The 27,505-nt window shown below is 50.0% G+C and overlaps 1 protein-coding gene across 1 annotated transcript in view; it reads right to left on the reverse strand.

The window, feature by feature from the left end:
* LOC140425847 (MAM and LDL-receptor class A domain-containing protein 1-like) overlaps positions 1 to 27,505 on the reverse strand; it is a 659,308-nt gene that overhangs the window by 15,974 nt on the left and 615,829 nt on the right. The window contains exon 40 of the mRNA XM_072510232.1: positions 14,036 to 14,114. Coding sequence (XP_072366333.1) covers positions 14,036 to 14,114 — 79 coding nt within the window. The remainder of the gene's footprint in view (positions 1 to 14,035; positions 14,115 to 27,505) is intronic.

A 27,505-nucleotide genomic window follows, 5' to 3' on the forward strand; every position in this document is an offset into this window, starting at 1 on the left:
ACACCCCAGAAAGCGAATGAACAAAGAGACAAAGGGATCTCTGCAAATCAATTCAAATGGTATCAAGTTTCACATACACGATTCCCATAGGTCATCCTATACCCCTCCTAACCTAGTCAGACATTCTGATTGGCTCACTTCCAATCCCTTCCTCTGGCCCCTATTACCCAGCATCCTTTTCTCCTCCTTTGGTGGACACACCTCTTCCTTGCTTTGCCATGCGGTCTGAAATCCTTTGTCTGTGAACTCACCAGAATGAGACTGGCCTATCTCTACATTACAGTAACTAATATCTCTAAAGTAACTATTTTATATCACATTCGTCACTTGCAGCATTCCCTGTGTGGAATCGTGCATTGGTCTCTCTGTGGAAACTGTCATCACTTCTTGTTCATGCAAGGACTGCGCTCTGGAGTCTTGCGTTGCTTCTATTGTGGAGTCTGTCCACGAACTCGCTGTGGAGTCTTTCGTCGCTTTCTGTGTGGAGACTTGGACCCTTCGCGGTGCGTGGACCACTCTCTGTGTGACAGCAGGCCGCTCTATGTGGGCTTGTACTGCTCTCTGTCTCTTGGCGTCAGGCCGCAGCATAATCCTGCACTCACGAGTCGGGATGTCGTATATGCTGGTCTAAAGATCCTCAAATCCGAAGAACACTCTGCGTCTGTGTCAGATTCTTCACTGTAGAACACATCTCATAACGGATCGGATTTGGTACTGGGGTCGCCATCTCCAATGATGAAATCATCATCTGAGTCGTAGTCTTCTAGGACCATGTCATCACGTTTTGTGTTGGAGCTGGCATTGGGCTCGCGATGTCCAAAAAAGAATTCAAGGTTTGAGTCATAGTCTTCAAGGACTGTATCATCTCTTTGGGTGGTGCTAACTGCTTGTTGCAGGGTTCTGCAGAGGTTACCTTCAGCCAATGGTCGAATTTCAGGCATTGTGCTGTCGTTCCAGGTGAAAGAATCGGATTTTACGGCTTTAAATTTGTTTCCCTGTGTTTTGGGACATTTCCCCATTAAGTGGGCGTGGTCCGGGGCCTCTGACATCACGAAGCATATGACGTAGTGGGTAGGAAGCGATTGCGCATATCGCTGTTCCATTACTTGTGACCTTTTTTGCAATTGAGCATGCGCGGCTTCTCGCGTATGCGCAAATGGACCTTCCCGTTCTGTGCGCTCTTCGCGCAATTGCGCACGTACAGCACCTTTTCCAAGATGGCTGCAATTCAAAACTGCCGTTCGTTGCTGCAAGCCTACCTCGTGGTGAGTTTTGGCGCCTCTTTTACCTTTTCTTCTTGTATGCTCCTCGCAGAATTCTTGGAATTTGTCCAGGACTGCCTGGAAGTCGCTCTTGTTTTGCCCCTTTGAGTATTTGAAGGTCTGGAAGATTTCAGCTGTTTCTGGACCTGCGATGGAAAGTAGAAGCTTTATTTTCTCTACATTCGCCACGCCATCTAAGTCGGACGCTACCAGGTAGATCTCGAATCTCTGCCTGAATCAACGCCAGTTTTCACTGAGATTGCCTTGGTACTGAGCTGCTCTGGAACCGGAATCCCGAACATCATCTTGCCTGGCTGCTGTTGCTGGTTGTCACTGTTTTGTTGAGTTGAGCTATATGGATTTAACAGTCACGCCTGAGTACCATGTTTTGTTATGCTCTTGACATAGCATAAGCTGCTTCCTTGATGTGCACTCTGACAAAGGAAGGTTGGAGATAGCTTTAACACATTTATTAAACTATTAACAATTCTCCTATTTGGATTCGACTCTACTGTTAATCCTGCTATAGCTGCTCAGGCTGACGAACCAGTCTGCTACAATCCACATGGTGGCTGTGATGTTCAATTAACCCTGTGTCTGTACTCACTGAGTGTCTCCACTGGAAAGAGACTGAGCATGTGTGACGTGTCCTTTTATATGGGTTGGTGTAATGCCCTCCTGTGGTAGTGTCACCTCTGTGTGTATCGTGACTGCCCATTGCTCGTGTCCTATCTTACTGACCTATTGGTTGACTGTCTGTGTGTCATGTCTCTGGTGCTCCCTCTAGTGTCTAGCTAGCTGTAGTATATGTACATTAACCCTTTGTGTACTTACAGTGATGTACATCACCACAAGAAGCTGCACTAAAAAGTAGCTCCCTCCACTAGCATGGCCTGATTGCCTCCCCAAAATATGCTGAACAGACCAGCTTACCCAGACCTGCAGCATCCACCAGAGTTAGGACTGGTGATCAGGAATGGCGTGGCATTCCTGTTCCACTGAACCACCAAGAATGTGTCATGCTGGAGAATTGTCAAATGGATTGTTTATTCTAATGCAATGGTTGCCCTAGTGGGGTCACAGAGTGTGGTGATACACCACTGTACTTCCCTAGCATTGTACATAGTTATATAATAGTTGTGTGTAATGTGGCCCCGTAATCCTGTGTATGGTACTGTGTATTGTATTGTAGCTCTGTAGAGGTTCGGTCACCTGTATGTAACCTGACCTGGCCACGGAGAGCTCCGCCTTAGCCACTCCCCCGGGAGTTAAGTATAAGACCCAACTTCTGAGACCGGACCCATTTTGTCTGGGGTCGTCTGTGTCGGGTAAGCTTCCTATGTAGTGTATTAAAGCCTTAGTTAAAGTCTCACATGTCTTTGTGGTTTTTGACGCTTAGTGCATCAATTTAATACACTACGGTTATAATGGAGGCTGTTCTGAAACCCGACAAGCTCTCGCTCGACCCCCACGCTCCACGCGCAGATCTCCTTTTCACCTGCTGGCTCCGGTGTTTCGAGGCCTACCTGGAAGCATCCTCCGCCTTCGCCAAAACGGACGCTGACCGACTCAACCTCCTGTGCTCACGGCTCGACTACGGCCTTTTCGACCTCATCACAGGAACTACGACCTACACCGATGCCATCGTGAAGCTCAAAAGCCGGTATGCACGAACTGTTAATTCTATTTACGCCCACCACCGCCTCGCCTCCCGGCACCAGCAGCCGGGTGAACCCCTATCCGTGTTCGTTCAGGACCTCTGTGCCCTCGCGCTCACGCGCCAGCAGTCTCCGCTGAGCAGAACACTGAGGCCCTGGAGCTCGATGCCTTTGTAGCCGGCATCGCTTCCGTCCCAATTCGCCAACTCCTACTGGCACAAACTACCCTGACTCTGGACACGGCAGTCACTATGGCAGAGGCCCAACAGGCAGCCTATGACAATAATGCGTCCTACACGCCTGCACAAACTTCCTATACGCCTGCCCACGTTCCCCACGTGGCCGCTACCTCCCAGCAACAACCCCTGCAAGTCACGGCCCACCCAGCCACACCAGCAGTAAAAATAATGCCTGGGCCCCAGTGTTACTTTTGTGGCCAGGCAAAACACCCCAGGAAACGCTGCCCTGCTAGAGATGCTACCTGTTCAGCCTGTGGCAAGAAAGGCCATTTTGCAAACGTCTGCCGCTCCACTGCTGCCTCGGGGTCCAACACCGCGGCCTGCTACTCCTGGGTGCCGCCATCCTCCGTTCCCGGCTCGCTATTCGACATGTGCGACGCAGGGGCGCCGCCATCTTTGATTATCCCCGGCCCGGCTCCCTTCACTTCCGGTCCGCCGCACGTCACTTCCGGTCTGCCGCCGATTGTCGCTTCCGGGTCCGCCCCGCCACCGATCGTCACTTCCGGTCCTGCGCACTCGACCTCTGGCCCCCCCTCCACGTGGTCTGCATGGGCGCCGCCTGGAACCCCGACTTACGTCACTTCCGGTCCACCGCCGATCGTCACTTCCGGTCCTGCGCACTTGACTGAAATGCTGCAAACAACTGAGATGCAGCCAGCGACAGCAACCTGCCCGCGAACAGCAGCCTACGACGCCTGGGCGCCGCCACCTTCTTCCGCAGGCCGCTCCCCGGATCCGGCACCCTTCTCCAACAGCTCCACCATCGCATCCATCGTCCTCGACCAGGACCGACCGCATCAGCTCGCCAGATCCACCATGGAGGTTCAGGTAAATTGTTTCACCGTTACCTGCCTCTTCGACAGCGGCAGCACGGAGAGCTTCCTCCACCCGGACACCGTGCGCCGCTGCTCCCTCAAGGTACTACCCACGCGCAGGCATATTTCCATGGCCTCCAACTCCCAGTCGGCCGAGGTTTCGGGCTACTGCGTCGTCACCCTCTCAGTGAACGGTGGTGTTCCAGGATTTCAAATTCATGGTCCTCCCTCACCTCTGCGCCGCCGCGATCCTCGGCCTGGACTTCCAATGCCACCTGCGCAGCCTCACCTTGCATTTTAACGGCCCCCTCCCCCCCTCACGGTCTCCAACCCCCAGTTCTTCCCTGGTCCCCCCCCCAGGTCCCACCTGTAGTCTCTCCACGCTCAGGATCCCCCCCCCTTCACTGTTTGCTAATCTCACCCCCAACTGCAAGCCCGTGGCTACTAAAAGTCGGCGTTACAGTTTCGGGGACCGCCAATTCATTTGAGCGGAGATTAAGCGCCTTCTCTCGGAAAAGATCATTGCTCACAGCACCAGCCCCTGGCGAGCCCATGTGGTGGTAGTCAAGTCTAGCGAGAAACACCGCATGGTCATTGACTACAGTCAGACCATCAACCGGTACACGCTGCTTGATGCGTATCCCCTCCCCCGCATATCTGACATGGTCAACAGGATTGCACAGTACCGGGTGTTCTCCACCATAGACCTGAAATCTGCCTACCACCAGATCCCTATCCGCCCGGAGAACCGTAACTTCACGGCCTTCAAGGTGGACGGCCGCCTCTACCACTTTCTTAGGGTACCCTTTGGCATCACCAATGGAGTCTCGGTCTTCCAACAGGAGATGGACCAAATGGTGGACCAGAACAGACTGCGGGCTACCTTCCCGTATCTGGACAAGGTCACCATCTGCGGCCACAACCAGCAGGACCATGACATCAACCTCACTAAATTCCTCCAAACTGCCAAACGCCTCAATCTCACGTACAACGAGGCAAAATGTGTTTTCGGCACCACCCGCCTCGCCATACTCGGCTACGTGGTGGAGAACGGTGTCCTCGGCCCCGATCCCGACCGTCTGCGCCCCTTCTCGAACTCCCCATTCCCACCTGCCCCAAAGAACTGAGGCGATGCCTCGGGTTCTTTGCCTACTATGCCCAGTGGGTGCCCGAGTACGCTGACAAGGCCCGACCCCTCCTCCGTTCCCCCTCATTCCCCCTCCCGCCCGAGGCCTGCCAGGCCTTCCACCTCCTAAAAACCGCTATCGCCAAAGCCGCCATGCATACGGTAGACGAGTCTGCACCATTCCAAGTCGAGAGCGATGCCTCTGACTTTGCCCTGGGTGCCACCCTCAACCAGGCGGGCAGGCCCATCGCCTTCTTTTCCCGCACACTCCAAGGCCCCGAGATCCGCCACTCCTCTGTTGAGAAGGAGGCACAAGCCATAGTGGAAGCCGTCCGGCACTGGGGGCACTACCTGGCCGGAAAACCATTTACCCTCGTTACTGACCAACGATCAGTTGCGTTCATGTTCGACAACAAACAACGTGGTAAAATCAAAGATGATAAGATATTACGATGGAGGATCGAACTTTCCACCTACAATTATACGATCTTATACCGGCCAGGTAAGCTCAATGATCCTCCTGATGCCCTGTCCCATAGTACTTGTGCCAACGCACAGGATGACCGACTGCGGGCACTACATAATGACGTCTGTCACCCGGGCGTCAGGCGGCTCTACCACTACACCAAGGGCCACAACCTGCCCTTCTCAGTCGAGGAGGTCAAGGCCATGACTAGGGACTGCCAAGTCTGTGCGGAGTGCAAGCCGCAATTCTACAAGCCAGACAAGGTGCACCTAATCAAGGCTACCCGCCCTTTTGAACGTCTCAGCATTGACTTCAAAGGGCCCCTCCCCAACCACAACCGCAACACGTACTTCCTCAACGTCATCGACGAGTACTCGCGGTTCCCCTTCGCCATTCCCTGCACCGACACGACCTCCGCCACCGTCATCAAAGCGTTGCACGACCTCTTCATGCTGTTCGGTTATCCCAATTACATTCACAGTGACTGGGGCTCCCCCTTCATGAGTGAGGAGCTGCGTCGGTACCTGCGCGCCACGGGCGTTGCCTCGAGCAGGACGACCAGTTACAACCCCCGGGGGAACGGACAGGTGGAGAGGGAGAACGCGACGGTTTGGAAGGCCGTGCTGCTAGCCCTCAAGTCCAAAGGCCTACCAGTCTCCCGTTGGCAGGAGGCCCTCCCTGCCGCACTCCACTCCATCCGGTCCCTTTTGTGTACTGCAACGAATGCTACCCCTCATGAGCGGATGTTTCTCTTCTCCAGGAGATCGGCATCCGTGACATCGCTTCCGTCCTGGCTCCCGTCTCCGGGAGACAACAACAAAACAAAGAACAAAGAAATGTACAGCACAGGAACAGGCCCTTCGGCCCTCCACGTCCGTGCCGACCATGCTGCCCGACTAAACTACAATCTGCTACACTTCCTGGGTCCATATCCCTCTATTCCCATCCTATTCATGTATTTGTCAAGATGCCCCTTAAATGTCACTATCGTCCCTGATTCCACCACCTCCTCCGGTAGCGAATTCCAGGCACCCACTACCCTCTGCGTAAAAAACTTGCCTCGTACATCTACTCTAAACCTTGCCCCTCTCACCTTAAACCTATGCCCCCTAGTAATTGACCCCTCTACCCTGGGGAAAAGCCTCTGACTGTCCACTCTGTCTATGCCCCTCATAATTTTGTAGACCTCTATCAGGTCTCCCCTCAACCTCCTTCGTTCCAGTGAGAACAAACCGAGTTTATTCAACCGCTCCTCATAGCTAATGCCCTCCATACCAGGCAACATTCTGGTAAATCTCTTCTGCACCCTCTCTAAAGCCTCCACATCCTTCTGGTAGTGTGGTGACCAGAATTGAACACTATACTCCAAGTGTGGCCTAACTAAGGTTCTATACAGCTGCAACATGACTTGCCAATTCTTATACTCAATGCCCCGGCCAATGAAGGCAAGCATACCGTATGCCTTCTTGACTACCTTCTCCACCTGTGTTGCCCCTTTCAATGACCTGTGGACCTGTACTCCTAGATCTCTTTGACTTTCAATACTCTTGAGGGTTCTACCATTCACTGTATATTCCCTACCTGCATTAGACCTTCCAAAATGCATTACCTCACATCTGTCCGGATTAAACTCCATCTGCCATCTCTCCGCCCAAGTCTCCAAACAATCTAAATCCTGCTGTATCCTCTGACAGTCCTCATCGCTATCCGCAATTCCACCAACCTTTGTGTCGTCTGCAAACTTACTAATCAGACCAGTTACATTTTCCTCCAAATCATTTATATATACTACAAACAGCAAAGGTCCCAGCACTGATCCCTGTGGAACACCACTGGTCACAGCCCTCCAATTAGAAAAGCATCCTGCCATTGCTACTCTCTGCCTTCTATGACCTAGCCAGTTCTGTATCCACCTTGCCAGCTCCCCCCTGATCCCGTGTGACTTCACCTTTTGTACTAGTCTACCATGAGGGACCTTGTCAAAGGCCTTACTGAAGTCCATATAGACAACATCCACTGCCCTACCTGCATCAATCATCTTAGTGACCTCCTCGAAAAACTCTATCAAGTTAGTGAGACACGACCTCCCCTTCACAAAACGATGCTGCCTCTCACTAATACGTCCATTTGCTTCCAAATGGGAGACGTCCTGCTCCGCAAGCACGTGCGGACCTCTAAGGCGGAGCCCCTGGTGGAGAGAGTCCGTCTCCTCCACGCCAACCCACAGTACGCGTACATAGCGTACCCCGACGGGCGTGAGGAGACTGTCTCCATCAAGGACCTGGCCCCCTCTGGGGCCCCTGCCGCCCCCGCCCCGCAACCCCCACCCCGCTCCCTCGCTGCTCCCGTCGATCCCTCGGCCTGTTACTACTCCGTGCCAGCCGCTGTCATCCCGCAGTTCCGCCTCGAGCCAGCCGAAGCGGTGGGGGACGTCATGCTGCCTCGCGACCCAGCACCACCGACCGCACGGATACCGCCGGACACTACCTCAGCGCCGCAGCTCAGACGTTCAAAGAGATCGACCAAACCCATTGTTCGTCTCGGCCTCTGACGACACGGAACCTCCTGATGGACTCTGTTCGTTACTCCCTGTTTGTTCACTGTGTTTGCTACTCCATATTTTCACCCCGGACCTCCTTCTAAACAAGGGGTGAATGTGGTGATACACCACTGTACTTCCCTAGCAATGTACATAGTTATATAATAGTTGTGTGTTACGTGGCCCTGTAATCCTGTGCATGGTACTGTGTATTGTACTGTAGCTCTGTAGAGGTTCGGTCACCTGTATGTAACCTGACCTGGCCACGGAGAGCTCTGCCTTAGCCACTCCCCCGGGAGTTAAGTATAAGACCCAACTTCTGAGACCGGACCCATTTTGTCTGGGATCGTCTGTGTCGGGTAAGCTTCCTATGTAGTGTATTAAAGCCTTAGTTAACGTCTCACATGTCTTTGTGGTCCTTGACGCTTAGTGCATCACAGAGACAGCAGATGGGTTCATACTCCACCTCCTCTGAGTCTGCACCCTGCATTAAGGCAAAGACGGTGCCTTTGCCCTTGTCTTGCCTCATTTCTTATTCTCTCTCTCAGAGGCCGATGAGTAGATCCTGATGCCAAAACTATAAACTGCAAATTCAATGAATGAGTAATTGATTTTATCCTGCCCCACTTCCTCCTTCTTCTATTGAGTTTTTCTATCTCCGCATTGGACTCAGTAGTTCCAGCTCCTTGGCCCATTTCGGAACCAGGGGCGGGATTCTCCGAACCCCCCCCGCCCCGGCCGGGTCGGAGAATCGGCGGGGGCTGGCGTGAATCCCGCCCCCGCCGGTTGCCGAATTCTCCGGCACCGGATATTTGGCGGGGATGGGAATCGCGCCGGTTGGCGGGCCCCCCCTGGCGATTCTCCGGCCCGTGATGGGCCGAAGTCCCGCTGCTGGAATGCCTGTCCCACCGGCGAGAATCAAACCACCTCTCTTACCGGCGGGACAGGGGCTGGTTTAGCTCAATGGGCTAAATCGCTGGCTTTTAAAGCAGACCAAGGCAGGCCAGCAGCACGGTTCAATTCCCGTACCAGCCTCCTCGAACAGGCGCCGGAATGTGGCGACTAGGGGCTTTTCACAGTAACTTAATTGAAGCCTTCTCGCGACAATAAGCGATTTTCATTTCATTTCATTTCACAAGGCGGCGCGGGCGTGCTCCGGGATCCTGGGGGTGCGCGGGGCGATCTGGTCCCGGGGGGTGCCCCCACGGTGGCCTGGCCCGCGATCGGGGCTCACCGATCCACGGGCGGGCCTGTGCCGTGGAGGCACTCTTTTCCTTCGGCCTTCGCCATGGTCTCCACTATGGCGGAGGTGGAAGAGACCCCCTCCACTGCACATGCGTGGGGATGCCGTGAGCGGCCGCTGACGCTCCCGCGCATGCGCCGCATGGCAAAGTCATTTCCGCGCCAGCTGGCGGGGCACCAAAGGCCTTTCCCGCCAGCTGGCGGGGCGGAAATCTGTCCGGCGCGGGCCTAGCCCCTCAAGGTGAGGGCTTGGCCCCTCAAGATGCAGAGGATTCCGCACCTTTGTGGCGGCACGATGCCGGACTGATTTGCGCCGTTTTTGGCGCCGGTAGGCGGACATCGCGCCGATTGCGGTGAATCCCGCCCCTGGTGTGCACTAAGAGACATGAAGGTGCATTAACAAACAATTGATTCAGGGCAGCATGGTGGTGCAGTGGTTAGCACTGCTGCCTCACGCGACGAGGTCCCAGGTTCGATCCTGGCTCTGGGTCACTGTCCATGTGGAGTTTGCACATTCTCCCTGTGTTTGCGTGGGTTTCGCCCCCACAACACAAAGTGCAGGTTAGGTGGATTGGCCACACTAAATTGTCCTTTAATTGGAAAAAAATTAATTGGGTACTCTAAATTTAAATTAAACCCTTCCCCCCCCCCCCCCCCCCCCAAAGCAATTGATTTAAATATTAGATTGGTACACATATGGGTGGTATGAGAGGATGCAAGGGTTGTAGGGGGGCAGTGGGGGAGTAACCTTCCTAATTAATCGGTGATCCAGTTTGAAAGAGGACAGCATTATTTACACAGTTTTCAAGAATAGTATTTTCTAATTAAACATTTTTAATTAAAAATATGTTATGAAAAAATCCAATTGTTAATTGCAATTGTTGGTCACCTGTGACTGACTTGGATATATGGATGGGGTGGGGGGAGGTAGAGGGTGTTGCAGATTACAGTTTGTGTGAGGGGGTGGGGAGAGCGAAGCTGATTACAGTGTGTGTGTATGTGTGTGTGTGTGTAGAGAGAGCGGGAAGAAGAGAGGCTGATAACAGTGTATGTGTGTGGAGAGAGGGAAAGGGAGGAAGAGGGGTTGATCGCAGTGTATGTGTGGGGAGAGGGGGGAGAGGAACTGTTTAGAGTGTGTACCTGGGGTGTCTGTGTGTTTGTGTGGAGAGAGAGCAGGAGGAAGAGAGGTTGATTACAATGTATGTGTTGGAAAAGGGAGGGGGAATGGTTCAAGTGTGTTGCTGGAATTTTGCCTCCACATATGTTGCGAGCGCAAATGGCGTTTTGGGCAAAATCTTGCTAGACTTGGAAAACTTGAGAATCTTGCCCGTGAGATCTCATTTTCTGATTTTCCCTGCACCCCACTGGTACGTAACGAGCTTCCCACCCAGGACGATCAGGATCCAAATTTCAATACATTTTAATATAATTAGTGGGCTTCTCTGCCATATCTTTCCCTCTCATTTGGAATTCCCCCTTCGCTGACATGATAATAATCTTTATTGTCACAAGTAGGCTTACATTAACACTGCAATGATGTTACTGTAAAAATCCCCTAGTCGCCACATTCCGGCACCTGTTCAGGTTCGGGACTTGCGGGAGGAAAGCGGGACACCCGGAGGAAACTCACCCAGACAGGGTGAGAACGTGCAGAATCCGCACAGACAGTGACCCAAGCCGGGAATCGAACCTGGGACCCTGACGCTGTGAAGCAACAGTGCTAACCACCATGCTACCGTGCCACCCTAGACGTCATGTTGGCGAGGTTTACATCTGCCGTTCAAAATCGGGAAAGATGAAGGGAACTCGCTGAGAGGCACACAAGTAAGTACAACAGGTACAATGAAGAGTGCAGGAAGGAATGCTGGGAAAAGTACCAGGCATGCGGAAGAATGAAGTGTCAACCTGGTGAAGCTACAACACAGGACTACTTGTGTGTCAAACAACATAAGCAGTGACACGGTGGCACTGTGGTTAACACTGCTGCCTCACAGCTCCAGGGTCCCAGGGTCAATTCCAGCCTCGGGTGACTGTCAGTTTGGAGTTCCCACTTTCTCCCCGTGTCTGCGTGGTTTTCCTCCGGGTGCTCCAGTTTCCTCTAACAATCCAAATAATAAGAATAATCTGCAGGTTAGGTGGATTGGCCATGATAAATGACCCCTTAGTGTCCAAAAGGTAAGGTGGGTTACAGAGATAGGATGGAGGCATGGGTTTAATTAGGGTGCTCTTTCCAAGGGCCAATGCAGACTCGATGGGCTGAATGGCCTTCTTCTGCACTTTAAATTCTCTGATTCTATAATTGTAATAGACAGAGCGATCCCACAACCAACGGATCAGATCTAAGGTCTGCAGTCCTGCCAAATCCAGTCATGAGTGGTAGTGGACAATTAAACAACTCACTGGACGAGGAGGCTCCTCAAGTATCCCCATTCTCAATGATGGAGGAGACCAGCACATCAGTGCAAAAGAAAAGGCATTTTCAACAACCTTCAGCCAGAAATGCTGAGTGGATGATTCTTCTCGGTCTCCTCCAGAGATTCCCAGCATCACAGAACCTTAGTTAGACCACACTTGGAGTATAGTGTTCAATTCTGGCCGACACACTACCAGAAGGATGTGGAGGCTTTAGAGAGGGTGCAGAAGAGATTTACCAGGCTGTTGCCTGGTATGGAGGGCATTAGCTATGAGGAGAGGTTGAATAAACTTGGTTTGTTCTCACTGGAATGAAGGAGGTTGAGGGGCAACCTGATAGAGGTCTACCGAATTATGAGGGACATAGACAGAGTGGATAGTCAGAGACTTTTTCCCAGGTAGAGGGGTCAATTAATAGGGGGCAGAGGTTTAAGGTGCGAGGGGCAAGGTTTAGAGGAGATGTACGAGGTAATTTTTTACGCAGAGGGTAGTGGGTGCCTGGAACTCGCTGCCGGAGGAGGTGGTGGAAGCAGGGACGATAGTGGTGTTTAAGGGGCATCTTGACAAATACATAAATAGGATGGGAATGGAGGGATACGGACCCCGGAAGTGTAGAAGATTTTAGTTTAGACGGGCAGCATGGTCGGCGCAGGCTTGGAGGGCCAAAGGGCCTGTTCCTGTGCTGTACTTTCCTTTGTTCTTTGTTCTTTGATGCTGATCATCAGCCAATTCGATTCACCCCACGTGATATCAAGAAATGGCTGAAGGAACTGGATACTGCAAAGGCTGTGGGCCCTGACAATATTCCGGCATTAGTACTGAAGACCTGCTCTCCAGAACTTGCCGCACCCCTAGCCAAGCTGTTCCGGTACAGCTACACCACTGGCATCTCCCTGGCAATGTGCAAAATTGCTCAGGTATATCTGTCCACAAAAAGCAGGACAAATCCAATCCGACCAATTACCACCCGTCTACTCTGAATCATCAGTAAAGTGATGGAAGGTGTTATCAACAGTCTATCAAGCAGCACTTATCTAGCAATAACCTGCTCACTGACGCTCAGTATGGGTTCCGCCAGGGTCACTCAGCTCCTGACCTCATTTCAGCCTTAGTTCAAGCATGGGAAAAAGAGCTGAAATCCACACGTGAGGTGAGGCTGACTATCCATGATATCAAGGCAGCTTTTGACTGTGTGGCATCAAGTAACTCGAGGAAAACTGGAGTCAATGAGATTCAAGAGGAAACTCTCCACTAGACTAACCTTCTCAAGGGCAATTAGGGATGGGCAACAAAGACACCCACATCCCATAAAATACATAAAATTTAAAAAATAATCTCTGTGGGGGGGGGGGGGGGGGGGGGGAGGCAGGAGGGGAGGGGCAGAGAACATGTCCGGGCATTACCCTGGCATTGCACTCTGGAATTGCTCCCTAGCACTGCCCCCTGACACCCTGGCACAATCCCTCAGGGGCAGTGCCGGTAGTGGGGGGGGAGGCCCTCTGGGGGAAGGAGGTTCCCATTACGCAGGTGCATGCCGGTTGCACATCGGTTTTCTCACCTCAGCCAGCACTCTGTGCAGAGAATGGAAAGTTTTGCCCTGTGGGTGTGTGAGAGAGAGAGAGGTGATTAGAGTGTATGCATGTGTAGAAGGGGAGAGGGACTGATTGGAGAGTGTGGCGTGTGTGTGTGTGTGGTTGGGGGGGGGGGGGGGGGGGATGATGGGCTTCACTCAGTTTTCTGCAACTAGGGAATATGAAGATAAAAGCAAATTACTGCGGATGCTGGAATCTGAAACAAAAACAGAAAACACTGGACAATCTCAGCGGTTCTGACAACATCTGTGGAGAGAAAAGGGAGCTAGCGTTTTGAGTCCAGATGACAGCTTTGACAGAGTCATCCAGACACGAAACATTACCTCCCTTTTCTCTCCACAGGGATCATGAAGAGCTTGGCTGAAATCCATGAGTACGTAAAATGACATTATTACAAACTACTTTAAAAACCCAGATTTCCATATTTATATGTTGATCTATATTACATAAAGTTTAATAATTCTATACTGAATGTTACAATGGTGCTTTATTTCTGCTTTGTTTTTGTTGGTGTCTGGGCTCACATTAATTTTCAAATTTTAAAATGAAGTCACACTGGAAAATAGTTTGAGAATCACTGTTCTAGTTGAAAAAGTGCACAATTGTTTTTTCTAGCTGTATTTTCCTGCTGCTTTAATTAGCTGTGTCAAATAAATGCAAAAGCTCTGGTAAAATGATACCTACCTCTGCATTCAAACTTTCCCTTTGATCGCCATAGATAATATTGGATATTGAATCACATTTGGTTCTCGACGAAGGTCTCCTATAATGAAATTTTGATCCAAACAGTTACAAATAACACTCTTTAATATTAAGTTACATCCCAAATATTGGTACTTTCTAACTACAGGGCAGCTTTCCACAACTATCTTCTATTTGTTTGTAGTTAAAAATATTCATTTAGTTAAAAACCACTGGGCTCTCATGGCAATGTCTCACTTTGTATTGCAGCAGGGATCTACGTTTTCAGTTATGCATTATGTACTATTATTGCCTGCAGCATGAAATTGTCACAACTGGGCAACAAAGGTCAGACTAGCTCTTGGACAAATGCGTCTCAAAGCAAGCAGAGCACCCTTTATTTAGTAGCTACACAAGTTATATTCAGAATCAAGAATGTCTGTCAAACTTTATTCTGTTTGCTTGTAAAAAGAATATGTGACAAGTTAAATCATGTCACATTATATACCACTGTGGAAAAATTTCACTGCAACAACATTTTGTAAATCCTTCATTCCACAAATTAAAAAAAACTTATTAATCATGACTTCTGAAAGGGCAGTTTTATTTCAGCATCTAAAATAATCAGTGTTTTTGTGTGTTTTATCAGATTTCATGTCTCTGGGGCAACACTGTAAGATGATAATGGGAGTGAGTGGTGAAATAACATAATACACTAATATTTCACTTCTGTCATCGGGGTTTTAATTCAACCCAGGTTGATAGGGTAAAGACTTCCCACTCTACTTGTCTAAGGGTTTCTTTGGCCACCTGACACATTTGCTAGTGGTCACAATTTATTGCAATATTAGCATAAAATTGGCAATCAGCCATAAGGTGGCTGGTGTGGAAAATGGATAAATTCATTATCAGTGCAAAAGAGGTATACGATTAAGAGTGTAGAAGGAGCACTGGGAGAACAATTTGCTCCTATAGCCCCACTTAAAGTGGCAGGACGCACACTATGTTTTTTTTTTCTTTTAATAAATTTAGAGTACCCAATTCATTTTTCCAATTAAGGGGCAATTTTGCACGGCCAATCCACCTACCCTGCACATCTTTGGGTTGTGGGGCGAAACACACACAAACACTGGGAGAATGTGCAAACTCCACACGGACAGTGACCCAGAGCCGGGATTGAATCTACGACCTCGGCGCCGTGAGTCAGCAGTGCTAACCACTGTGCCACCGTGCTCCACTATGTTGATTCTCCATTACTAAACAGTGCTGTGAGTTGCACAGACTGTGTGCAATTTCTTCAATGATATCAATGACGAACTTGGGCCAAAAATTTAGCAGCCTGTGGTGCTGCCTGCTGCTGGGGAATCCACATATGTCTGCGTAGTGACATTTAAGTGGCGGTAAGCAAACATGTTTTTTCCCTCGTTGATTGATCAGTTTGATAAGGATTCTGGGTATCAAGAAGGGACAGAAATGTTCCAGTTTGGGGAATAATATTGTTCACCTTGAGGAGAACAATAATTTAATAATGAATGTTGAAATGTTATTCCCTATGAGAAATATTTTCAAAATATGCCTCTCATATTTTCAAATGATGAAATTTGAAAATATTTGGAGATCACAGCATACACAAAATAGAGACAGGCAGGTATGTTTGCTGGTGTTGCTGGCAATATATGCTTGGAAATGTGGGTGCTTGCTTTCCAAGATCATGGCCAGGATTCTCCGACCCTGCGCCGGATCAGAGAATCCCCAGGGGGAGGTGCGAATCCCGCCCCGAGTCCGGCTGCCCTATTCTTTGGTGCCGTTTTTCGGGGCCCGGCGGGAATCCCGCCACGCCGGTCGGGGGCCGTTGGCAGCAGCCCCCCAGCGATTCTCCGGGCCCTGATGGTCCGAGTGGCCGTCCAGTTCTGCCCAGTCCCGCCGGCGTGAATTACTCACCTCACGCACGGCGGGTCCTGGCAGGTAATTGTGCGAGGGCGGTCCTGGGGGGGGGGGGGCTGTCCCGCGATCGGGTCCTACCAATCCTGCGGGCGGGCTGGTTCCATGGGCCCTTCTTTCTTCCGCGTTGGGCACCAATCGGGCTCCGCCATATTTCCCGGGGCCAGCACGGAGAAGAGAATCCCCGCGCATGCGCAGAAATATGCCAGCCGGTCTGCGCATGTGTTGAAATATGCCGGCTGGTCCGCGCATACGCGAGACCCCGCCGGCCGTTCCGTGCATGCGCAAACTTGCGCCGGCCCTTCGGCGCCAGCTGGAGCGCCGCCAACCACTCCGGCGCCCAAACTAGCCACCGCGAAATTGGAGAATTCCTCACTTTCGGGGCTGTCGACGCCGGAGTGGTTGGCGCTGGTTTTCCCGCCGGCGTGGGGACATAACCCCATTTCCAGAGAATCCCGCCCCATATCACCCAGCAGCACAGACTCATAAAATCGTCCCAAAAATACATTTTGCAGTTTGTGCACACTTATCATGGTGGTAATTTGTTGTATTTCTGGGAAGTATTGGAAAAATGCAGACAAAGTGTTCTTCGATTGTTATGAATCATTAACAAGTCAAAAGCAATTGGCATTCTGTGTTGCGACGGTTCTTTCTTAGTTTAGTGAATTGTATGGGTTGGATTGTTGTTTTTGTTTTTTCTTTCTCTGGGACTGGGTGGGAGGGGATGGTATATCTTGGCGGGGGGAGCCACCCACGCTAGCTAACTAAAGTCGGCTAGTGAATGGAGGTGAGGCGAGAGGAGGGCTATGGACATTGGAGCCTGGTTAACAGGTTTTGATGGGCCTACGAAGGGAGCGAGGGGGGGCGGGGAGAAGGGATTGATGCTGGGAGATGTTTTTTCAAGAGGAGATGTAAGCGGGGTTTTGGGGAGGGGGAAGGGGTTCGATGTTAACAATGGATAGGGGCAGGGCCCAGTGGTATGATGATGGTGGATAAGAAGGGTGGGGGGGGGGTGAGAGACCCCAGTTAGGATAGTCATGTGGAACATGAGGGGGTTTGGAGGTCTGGTCAAGAGGTCAAGGATGCTTGCGCATCTTAAAAGTTTGAAAGCCGATGGAGCAATGCTGCAGGACACTCACTTGAGGGTGAGGGACAGGTGAGACTTATAAAGGGCTGGGTTAGTCAGGTGTTTCACTCCGGATTTGATGGAAGGTCTCGAGGGGTAGTGGTAATGGTCAGCAAGAGAGTACTCTTCCAGATGGAGAAGGTGGTGGCAGATCAGGGGGGTAGATATGTGATTGTGACAGGGGCGCTTGAGGGGAGGTTAGTGGCGCTGTTAAGTGTATACGGCCCCAATTGGGATGATGTGGGATTCGCAAAGAAGGTGTTTGGGGCCATCCCTGACTTGGACACACACAAACTGATAGTAGGGGGGATTGGAACTTGGTGCAGGAGCCAAGGTTGGACAGGCACGCTCACTGGTCCCATCAGGGGGGGAGGCGTGAAGGCATTGGCTGGGCTAATGGTGGAAATGGGAGGGGTGGACCCTTGGAGGTTTCTGTACCCGAGGGAACAGGAGTACTCATTTTTCTCAGCAATCCGTAAGGTATACTCACGGATCAACTTTTTCGTGGTGGTGAAGGCTTTGCTGGCTGGGGTTAAGGGATCGGAATACTCGGCATTTCAGTGTCAGATCATGCTCCGCATTGGGTGGATATGGTTCTGGAGAAGGGGGTAGCAGAGAGGCCGGGGTGGAAATGAGATGTGGGACTTTTTGGGGGACCAAGGGTTCTGTGACAAAATTGAAAAGGTAATTAAGGAATATGTAGGTTTCAACTGTACGGGTGAGGTGTCGAAGGCAGTTATCTGGGAGGCTCTAAAGGCGGTGGTGAGGGGGGAGGTGATTTTGTTTAAGGCCAGTGTGGACAAAGAGGAGAGGTTGGAGCGGTAGAGGGTAATAGATGAGATGTTGGAGGTAGATAGGAGTTATGCAGAAGATGGGGACCCAGCAAAGCTGGAAAAGGGGAAGGAACTACAGGCGAGCTTTGACCGACTATCTACCAGGAAGGCCGTGCGCCAACAACTGAGACGAGCAAGGGGTGTAGTTTACGAACATGGGGATAAGGCATGGAGACACCTATGTTAGCAGGTCAGCTCTGGAGGGAAGTAGCAGCAAGGGAAATTGTGCAGGTGAAGGATAGGGCAGGGAAGTTGGTGGAGGCTCCGGATCTGATTAACAAGGTTTTTGAGGAATTTTAGGAGTGGTTGTACAGGTCAGAGCCACCTGGGGGAGACCGTGAGATGCAAGGATTTCTAGATGGGTTGGACTGGTTAGGGGAGGGGGACAGGGCTACATTAGAAGGAGCGATAGTGGAGCAGCAGATAAAGGATGCAATTGGGAGGATGCAGTCGTGGAAGGTTGGGAGGATGCAGTAGGGCAGCATGGTAGCATGGTGGTTAGCACAATTGCTTCACAGCCCCAGGGTCCCAGGTTCGATTCCCGGCTTGGTTCACTGTCTGTGCGGAGTCTGCATGTTCTCTCCGTGTGTGCGTGGGTTTCCTCCGGTTGCTCCGGTTTCCTCCCACAGTCCAAAGATGTGCAGGTTAGGTAGATTGGCCATGCTAAATTGCCCTTAGTGTTCAAAATTGCCCTCAGTGATGGGTGGGGTTACTGGGTTATGGGGATAGGGTGGAGATGTGGGCTTGGGTAGGGTGCTCTTTCAAAGAGCCAGTGCAGACTCGATGGGCCGAATGGCCTCCTTCTGCACTTTAAATTCTATGAAATCTATGAAGGTGGCAGGGCCGGATGGGTTTCCGGTTGAATATTATTAAAAATTCAAGGATAAGCTGGCACCCCTGATGGTGGGGATGTTTGAAGAGGCGATAGGGAAGGGGGTGTTGCCACAAACATGACGAAAAAAAGATAGGGATCCGACGGAGTGTGGGTCGTATAGGCCCATATCGTTTCTGAATGTGGACGCAAAAGTATTGGCGAAGGTACTGGCGGGTAGGCTGGATGAGTGCCACCCGAAGGTGATGGGTGAAGATCAGACGGGGTTCGTGAGAGGGAGGCAGCTTTTTTCAAACATTAGAAGGGTATTGAACGTTGTTATGGCACCGGCAGGGGGGGAAGGAAACAGGTGTTTGTGGCATTGGACGCTGAGAAGGCGTTCGACCGGGTAGAATGGGGGTACTTGATGGCAGTTCTGGAGCGGTTTGGGATTGGACCAAGATTGGACCTGGCGTGGCAGGGGGACCTGTTGGAATTCTTGACTCGTGAGAAGGTTAAGTTTGAACTGAGGGGAAGGATGGCGCGGGTTCTACAATTCATGGGCATTATTCATTATGCACTTTCAAGAACTGGATAACATCGAACATTAGTTGAGGGTGGGTGGGTGGGAGGGTTGGGAGGAGGGAGGCGGTGTGTGTTAATGGTGACTATGGGTGATTCAAAGAACAAAGAAATGTACAGTGCAGGAACAGGCCCTTTGGCCCTCCAAACCTGTGCCGACCATGCTGCCCATCTAAACTAAAATCTTCTACAATTCCTGGGTTTGTATCCCCCATTCCCATCCGATTCATGTATTTGTCAAGATGCCCCTAAAATGTCACTATCTGGTAGTGTGGCGACCAGAATTGAACACTATACTCCAAGTGTGGCCTATCTAAGGTTCTATACAGCTGCAACATGACTTGTCAATTCTTATACTCAATGCCCAGGCCAATGAAGGCAAGCATGCCGTATGCCTTCTTGACTCCCTTCTCCACCTGTGTTGCCCCTTTCAGTGACCTGTGGACCTGTAAACCGAGATCTCTCTGACTGTCAATACTCTTGAGGGTTCTACCATTCAGTGCATATTCCCTACCTGCATTAGGCCTTCCAAAATGCATGACCTCACATTTGTCCGGATTAAACTCCATCTGCCATCTCTCCGCCCAAGTCTCCAAACGATCTAATTCCTGCTGTATCCTCTGACAGTCCTCATCGCTATCCGCAATTCCACCAATCTTTGTGTCGTCTGCAAACTTACTAATGTGAACATGCGTGCTAATGTTTGGGGTTTGCTGGGAGGATGGGATTATTGTTATTGATATAGGGATTGACATGTTTGTTACTGTTTATTGTTGGTGGGTGTAAATTGGGGAGAAAATGTGAAAAAGGAGGAGAATAAAAAATATTTAAAAAAAAAACAAGTCAAAATCATGTTGCTATCCTCAGCAACAAAAACAGTTCGCAATTTCTGCAGCTGAAATACTCCCAGGAGAATCGATAAACCTTGAGGATCCTTGTTAGGAAGCAGAGCAGTTAATGAGAAGTAGCGCAATACTTACATTTTTAATATAAGGCACGGCTTTATTTGATAAAATACTAAACTAACGGTGATGCTCAGTCACAGGCGTAATGATAGCTACAGTGGCTTTGGCTGGATTTTGAATTCAGCAACTTTATTTTCATTATTAATGAGCTGTCCCCTTTTATTCCCTGAGTGCATGTCACAAAACTCATAAAACCAAAGTTATGATGCGTTATAATGGATTAGACCATGAGCTGAATGCACCTTGCATAAAATGGGAGACCATATTGGTATTCTGCTTGTGTAACATATATTTAAATTTGGTTGTTTTGCCATGAAAATTAATGACAGTAAGATATTCAACGTCCGCCGATACCTATGATTCAGCCATACATGCTTTGTCACTGAAAAAAAAGTACATTTATATTTCCCCTTTCACAACCATTGGATGTATCAAAGCACTTTGCAACCAACAAAGTTTGAGGTGCTGTCACTGTTGTGATGTAGAAAACATTGCAGCCAATTTGCACATAGCAAACTCCCAGAACAGTCGATAATCTGTTTTTTCTGATATTTACTGATATCAAATACACCAGAGATAACTCCCCAACTCTTCTTCAAGGTGGTACTACGTGATCTTTTACGTTCACCAAAGCAGGCAGGTAGGGCTGCGTTTAACAGCTCACTTGAAAGACAGCAACCTCAGGCAGTACAGTATTCCTTCAGTACTGTACTAGAGTGTCAGCTTTGATTTTTGTGCTCTGGAGTGGGAATTGAACCTTTTGACTCAGGTGTGAGTGCCAAGATCCAGACGCTCTATACAATGAGCACCATTTATTATCCCCCAGATCCTGCTGTTCATGATTTCAGCAACCAGCTTTTATCCACATGGAGTTCATCATACTATCTTATGGCTCTGAGACAGGACCTCACCGTACAAAGTGGTGGATATGTAGTGCAGATTTCTAACAGGTTCAGAGATTAATTATTTTTATAAGCAGTTAGGTAGATATCAGAAAATATCAGATTGGAAATGCAATCAGTGATTAAAGGGACATTATAGAATGAGATGGTCAAATGCTCTATCACTAACCGTGAGCAGTCCCTGCACTGATGTGGTTCGAAGGACAGTGGGCCAGGGTTGAAAAATGGTGTCCTGAGATCTGTTTGATTACCTTTGGAGAATCTAATGATGAGAAGATTAGATAGGTCAATGATAGGGTATATTGTACAAGGCTTAGAACTCACATGTCGAGTCAGTGGACAAATTGCTAAATGAATAGCAAATTGGCTTAGAAATAAAGAAGGTAGAGAATAGGAGTAAAAGGCAGTTTTTCAGATTGGAGGAAGTTGGAAAATACTGTTCCACAAGGATTAGTGCAGGAACCACTCATATTGATAATTCACAATAATGATTTGAAATAACTCAATATCAAAATTAGCAGATCATACCAAAGTGAGGGGTATAGCTGACACCGTGAGAAAGACTGCAACATAATACAGGAAGACATTACAAAACCTGAAGACTGGACAGTTAAGCGAGAATGAACTTTATTATCAATAAATGGTGCACTTGAGGAGGAAAAAGAGAAATATTGGCAACACTGAAAATAGAAAATTGATTGGGGTAAAGGAGAAAAAGTAGTGAAATTTAGTTAAATTTATGTATAACACAGGCCAAGCCAAGGCCAAGAGTACCGTGCACAGATCTGGGGCTGGATTCTCCACAGCCCCGCGCCAAAATCGCGGCCGGCACAGGGGCGGAGAATCCACTTTCATGCTGAAATTGGCTCGACGCCTGTCCGGCAATTCTCCGGGATCCAAAAATCGGCGTGATCGGGGAGTACGGTGTGCGGCTGGGGGCCATTGACAGAGGCCCACCCAGCAATCCTCCGCTCCCAACTGGCCGAGTTCCCGACGGCGTGGAACTAACCACTTATTGCCCGTCAGGATGCTGGTGTGGCAGCTGCAGACTCAGTCCGCGGCCACCCTGTGGGGGGCTGGGAGATCGGACCACGGTGGGGGGGCCTTATCGACGGCCGAGGGTTAGATCCGCGCGGTTAAATGCTCGAGTGCGCGGCCGATCGGGGGAGTCTCCTTTTTGCGTCTGGCTCCACAGTCCGAGTCCGCCATGGATCTCAGTGCGGCTGCTGGAGGCCGCCGCTGTGCGCATGAATGGACTCCAAAACCGGAAGTGCGGGGGCCCATATCCGCAGCTAAAGCTGTGAGATTTACTCCGGGCATGGCATTGCAGGGCACTGAATTAGTTCATCTTTTTTTACAAGAATCTCTGGAGTAAAACTCCAGCATTTTTACGCCGGCGTGGGAACATAGTCCCATTTTGGGAGAATCCAGCCGAGGTCTCCATACCAGACAAAGGACACAGAGACACTAGATGCAAAGCATTTACAAAGATGGTACCATGAATGAGAGATTATGTCATAAAGATTGAACAGATTGGGGCTTTTTCTTTAGAAAAGAGAGAACTTAGAGGAGACAGATAAAAGTCTTTAAATTTGTGAATTGGTCGGACAAAATAGATGTGGACAGAATGGATGGGATGTTCTGTCCAGACCCGCTGGCATGATCTTCTGGTCCTGCTGACGGCGACCCCCCCCCCCCCCCCCCCCCCCCCCCCCCCCCCCCCCCCCCAACTGCAGGCTCCCCAATGGCAGAGGGTATGAACAACGGGAAAACCCGTTGACAGTGCGGGACTGGAAGATCCTACCGCTGGCCAATGACAGGCCATCTCCACCGTTGCAATACATTTCATTGAGGGAGAAGTGTGGACAATCTTGCCCAATGTTTCCATGTGTGGGAGAATCCAAAACCAGCAGCTATAACTACACGATCGGCCCGATTCACCCAAAAAATTACTAAGTATCATTTTGGGCGAGTTTGGCGGGCTGTTTTTAAAATTCATTTACGGGAGGTGGGCGTTGCTTGTTAGGCTAGAATTTATTGCCCATCCCTAGTTGCCATTCAGAAGAAGATGGTGAGTTGCCTTCTTGAACCGCTGCAGTCCCCGAGGTGTAGGTACATCCACTGTGCTGTTAAGGAAGGGAGTTCCAGGATTTTGACCCAGTGACAGTGAAGGAACGGCGATATATTTCCAAGTCAGGGTAGTGAGTGACTTGGAGGGGAACCTCCAGCTGGTGGGCTTCCCAGATATCTGCTGCTCTTGTTCTTCTATGTGGTGGTGGTCATGCGTTTGAAAGGTTCTGCCTAAGGATCCGTGGTGAGTTATTGCAGTGCATCTTGTAGATGGTACACGCAGCTGCCACTGTTGGTCGGAGGTGGACGGATTAAATGTTTGTGGAAGGGGTAGAAATCAAGTGGCCTGCTTTGTCTTGGATGGTGTTGAGCTTCTTGTGTGTTTTTGCAGCTGCACTCACCCAGGAAAGAGGAGAGTATTCCATTACACTCCTGACTTGTGTCTTGTAGGTGGTGGGCAAGCTTTGTGGGGTCAGGAGGTGAGTTACTTGCCTTGGGTGCTTAGCCACTGACTTGTTCTGGTAGCCACAGTATTAACATGGCTAGTCCAGTTCAGTTTCTGATCAATGGTAACCCTCAAGATGTTGATTGCAGGGCAATTCAGCGATGGCAATGTCATTGAATGTCATGGGGTGATGCTTAGATCCTCTCTTGTAGTAGATGGTCATTACCTGGTACTTGTGTGGCGCAAATGTAACTTGCCACTTGTCAGCCCAAGCCTGTACATTGTCCAGGTCTTGCTGCATTTGGACATGGACTGCTTCCTTATCTGAGGAGTTGCGAATGGTGCTGAACATTGTGCAGTCATCTGCGAACATCCCCACTTCTGACCTTATGATAGAAGGCAGATCATTGATGACGCAGCTGAAGATGGTTGGGCCGAGGACACTACCTTGAAGAACTCCTGCAGTGATGTCCTGGAGATGAGATGATTGACTTTCAACCACCACAACCATCTTCCTTTGTGCCAGGTATGACTCCAACCAGCGGAGAGTTTTTCCCCTGATTCCCATTGACTCCTGTTTTGCTGGGGCTCCTTGATGTCACACTCGGTCAAATGCTGCCTTGATGTCAAGGGCAGTCACTCTCACCTCACTTCTGGAGTTCTGTTCTTTTGTCCATGTTTGAACCAAGGCTCTAATGATGTCAGGAGCTGAGTGACCCTGGTGGGACCCAAACTGAGCATCAGGAGCAGGTTATAATAATAATAATCTTTATTAGTGTCACAAGTAGGCATACATTAACACTGCAATGAAGTTACTGTGAAAATCCGTGAGTAAGTGCCAGTTGATAGCACTGTTGATGACGCCTTCCATCACTTTGCTGATGATGGAGAGTAGACTGATAGGGCGATAATTGATTGGGTTGGATTTTTCCTGTTTCTTGCATACAGGACACACCTGGGCAAGTTTCCACATTGCCGGGTAGATGCTAGTGTTGTAGTTGTAGGAACAGCATAGCTAAGGGTGCAACAAGTTCTGGAGCACAAGTCTTCAGTACTATTGCCAGAATATTATCAGGGACTACAGGTTTTGCAGTATCCAGTGCCTTCAGTCGTTTCTTGATATCACATGGAGTGAATCATATTGGCTGAAGACTGAAATCTATGATGCTGAGGACCCCGGAGGAGATCGAGATGGATCATCCACTCGGCACTTCTGGTTGAAGGTTGTTGTGAATGCTTCAGCCTTGTTTTTTACACATATGTGCTGAGCTCCTTCATCATTGAAGATGGGGATATTTGTGGAGCCTCCTCCTCCGGTGAGTTGATTGATTGTCCAACACCATTCACAGCTGGATGTGGCAGGACTACAGAGCTTAGATCTGATGCGATAGTTGTGGATTCGCTTAGCTTTGTCTATTACTTGCTGCTTAGCTGTTTGGCACACAAGTAGTCCTGTGTTGTAACTTCGCAAGGTTGACACCTCATTTGTTGGTATGAACAAAGAACAGCAAAGAACAAAGAAATGTACAGCACAGGAACAGGCCCTTCAGCCCTCCAAGCCCGTGCCGATCATGCTGCCCGACTAAACTACAATCTTCTACACTTCCTGGGTCCATATCCCTCTATTCCCATGCTTGGTGTTGCTCCTGGCATGCTCTCCTGCACTCTATATTGAACCAGGGTTGATCCTCTGGCTTGGTCGTAATGGTAGAGTGGAGGATATGCCGGGCCGTGAAGTTGCAGATTATGCTTGAGTACAATTCTTTTTTGTAATTTAAAGTGCCCAATTCTTTTATTTTCCAATTAAGGGGCAATTTAAGCATGGCCAATCATCCTATCCTGCACATCTTTATGAGTTTTGGAGACCCATGCAGACATGGGCAGAATGTGCAACTCCACACGGACAGTGACCTGGGGCCGGGATCGAACCCGGGTCCTCACCGCCGTGAGGCAGCAGTGCTACCACTGTGCCACCGTGCTGCCCAAGTGGTTGAGTACAATTCTGCTGTTTTTGATGGCCCACAGCGCCACATGGAAGCCCAGTCGAGAGTTGCTAGATCTGTTTCAAGTCTATCTCATTTAGCATGGTAGTAATGCCACACAACACGATGAAAGCATTCTCAAAGTGAAGACGGGACTTTGTCTCCACAAGGCCTGTGCGGTGGTCACTTCTACTGATACTGTCATGGACAGATGCATCTGCAGCAGGCAGGTTGGTCAGGATGATGTCAAGATATTTTTCTTGTTGGTCCTCTCACCACCTGTTGCAGTCCCAGACCAGAAGCTATGCCCTTTAGGATCCAGCCAGCTCAGTCTGTGGTGGTACTACCGAGCCACTTCTGGTGATGGACATTGAAGACCCCACCCAAAGTATATTCTAAGCCCTTGCCACCCTCTCTCAGCGCTTTCTCCAAGTGGTGTTCAACATGGAGGAATACTGATTCATCAGTTGATGGTGGCCGGTACGTGGTAATCAACAGGAGGTTTCCTTGCCCATGTTTAACCTGAAGCTAGGAGACCTCATGGGGTCCAGCATTGATGTTGATGACTCTCAGGGAAACTCCCTCCCAACTGTATACCATTATGTCGCTACCTCTGCTGGGTCTGCCGGTGAGACAGGACATACCCAGGAATGGTGATAGTTAGTGGTGTCTGGAACATTGTCTGTAAGGTATGATTTTGTGAGTATGACTATGTCAGGCTGTTGCTTAACTAGTCGGTGAGACGACTTCCGGGTGCGGCGATGACCAGCTGAGTCGCACGTTTCGGCAGCTCCCTGTGAAACGGACTTTTGGGCTCTTGATAGGAGCCCCAACGGCAATTTTGACGGCTAAAAACACTGTGCGGTAAACCAGAAGGGAATCCCCCCTGGATACGGATGGAAAAAGGAGAGGAAAGTGGCCAGATTGCAGTGGATCCTTTAGAACAGCGGCAAGGAAGGCAAGCAAAAACCAAGATGGCGTCGGAAGGTGGCAGTTTGACATGGGGCCCTGAACAACAAGAGTTCTTGAAATGCTGTGTGGAAGAGATCAAAAAGGAAATGAAGAAAGAGCTGTTGGCCCCGATACTACAGGCGATCGAAGGGCTAAAGGAGGAACAAAAGACCCAGGAGCGGGAGCTTCGGGTCATGAAGGCAAAGGCAGCGAGAATGAGGACGATATACAGGGCCTGGTGGTGAAGACGGAGACGCAGGAGGCACATCAGAAACGATGTGTGGAAAGGTTGGAGGCACTGGAAAACAACGCAAGGAGGAACAACCTGAGGATTCTTGGTCTTCCTGAAGGTGTGGAGGGATGCGGACGTCGGGGCATATGTGAGCACGATGCTGCACTCATTAATGGGAGCGGAGGCCCCGGCAGGTCCGTTGGAGGTGGAGGGAGCATACCGAGTGATGGCGCGAGGACCGAGAGCAGGAGAAATTCCAGAGCCATAGTGGTGAGATTCCTCCGTTTTAAGGATAGAGAAATGGTCCTTAGATGGGCGAAGAAAACTCGGAGTAGTAAATGAGAGAACGCGGTGATCCGCGTTTATCAAGACTGGAGTGCGGAGGTGGCGAGAAGGAGGGCGAGCTTTAATCGGGCCAAGGCGGTGCTTCATAAAAAGAAGATAAAATTTGGAATGCTGCAACCAGCAAGACTGTGGGTCACATATCGAGAGAGGCACCACTACTTTGAGACGGCGGATGAAGCGTGGACTTTTATTGTGGAAGAAAAACTGGAATGAGCGGGTTATTAAAAAGAACGTTCGAACAAAGTGGTGGGGCGAATGTGGGGGGCAAAGAGGGGTTTTATGTACTAA

Source organism: Scyliorhinus torazame, chromosome 6, assembly GCF_047496885.1.
Source record: "Scyliorhinus torazame isolate Kashiwa2021f chromosome 6, sScyTor2.1, whole genome shotgun sequence".
In the NCBI taxonomy this organism is placed as follows: domain Eukaryota; kingdom Metazoa; phylum Chordata; class Chondrichthyes; order Carcharhiniformes; family Scyliorhinidae; genus Scyliorhinus; species Scyliorhinus torazame.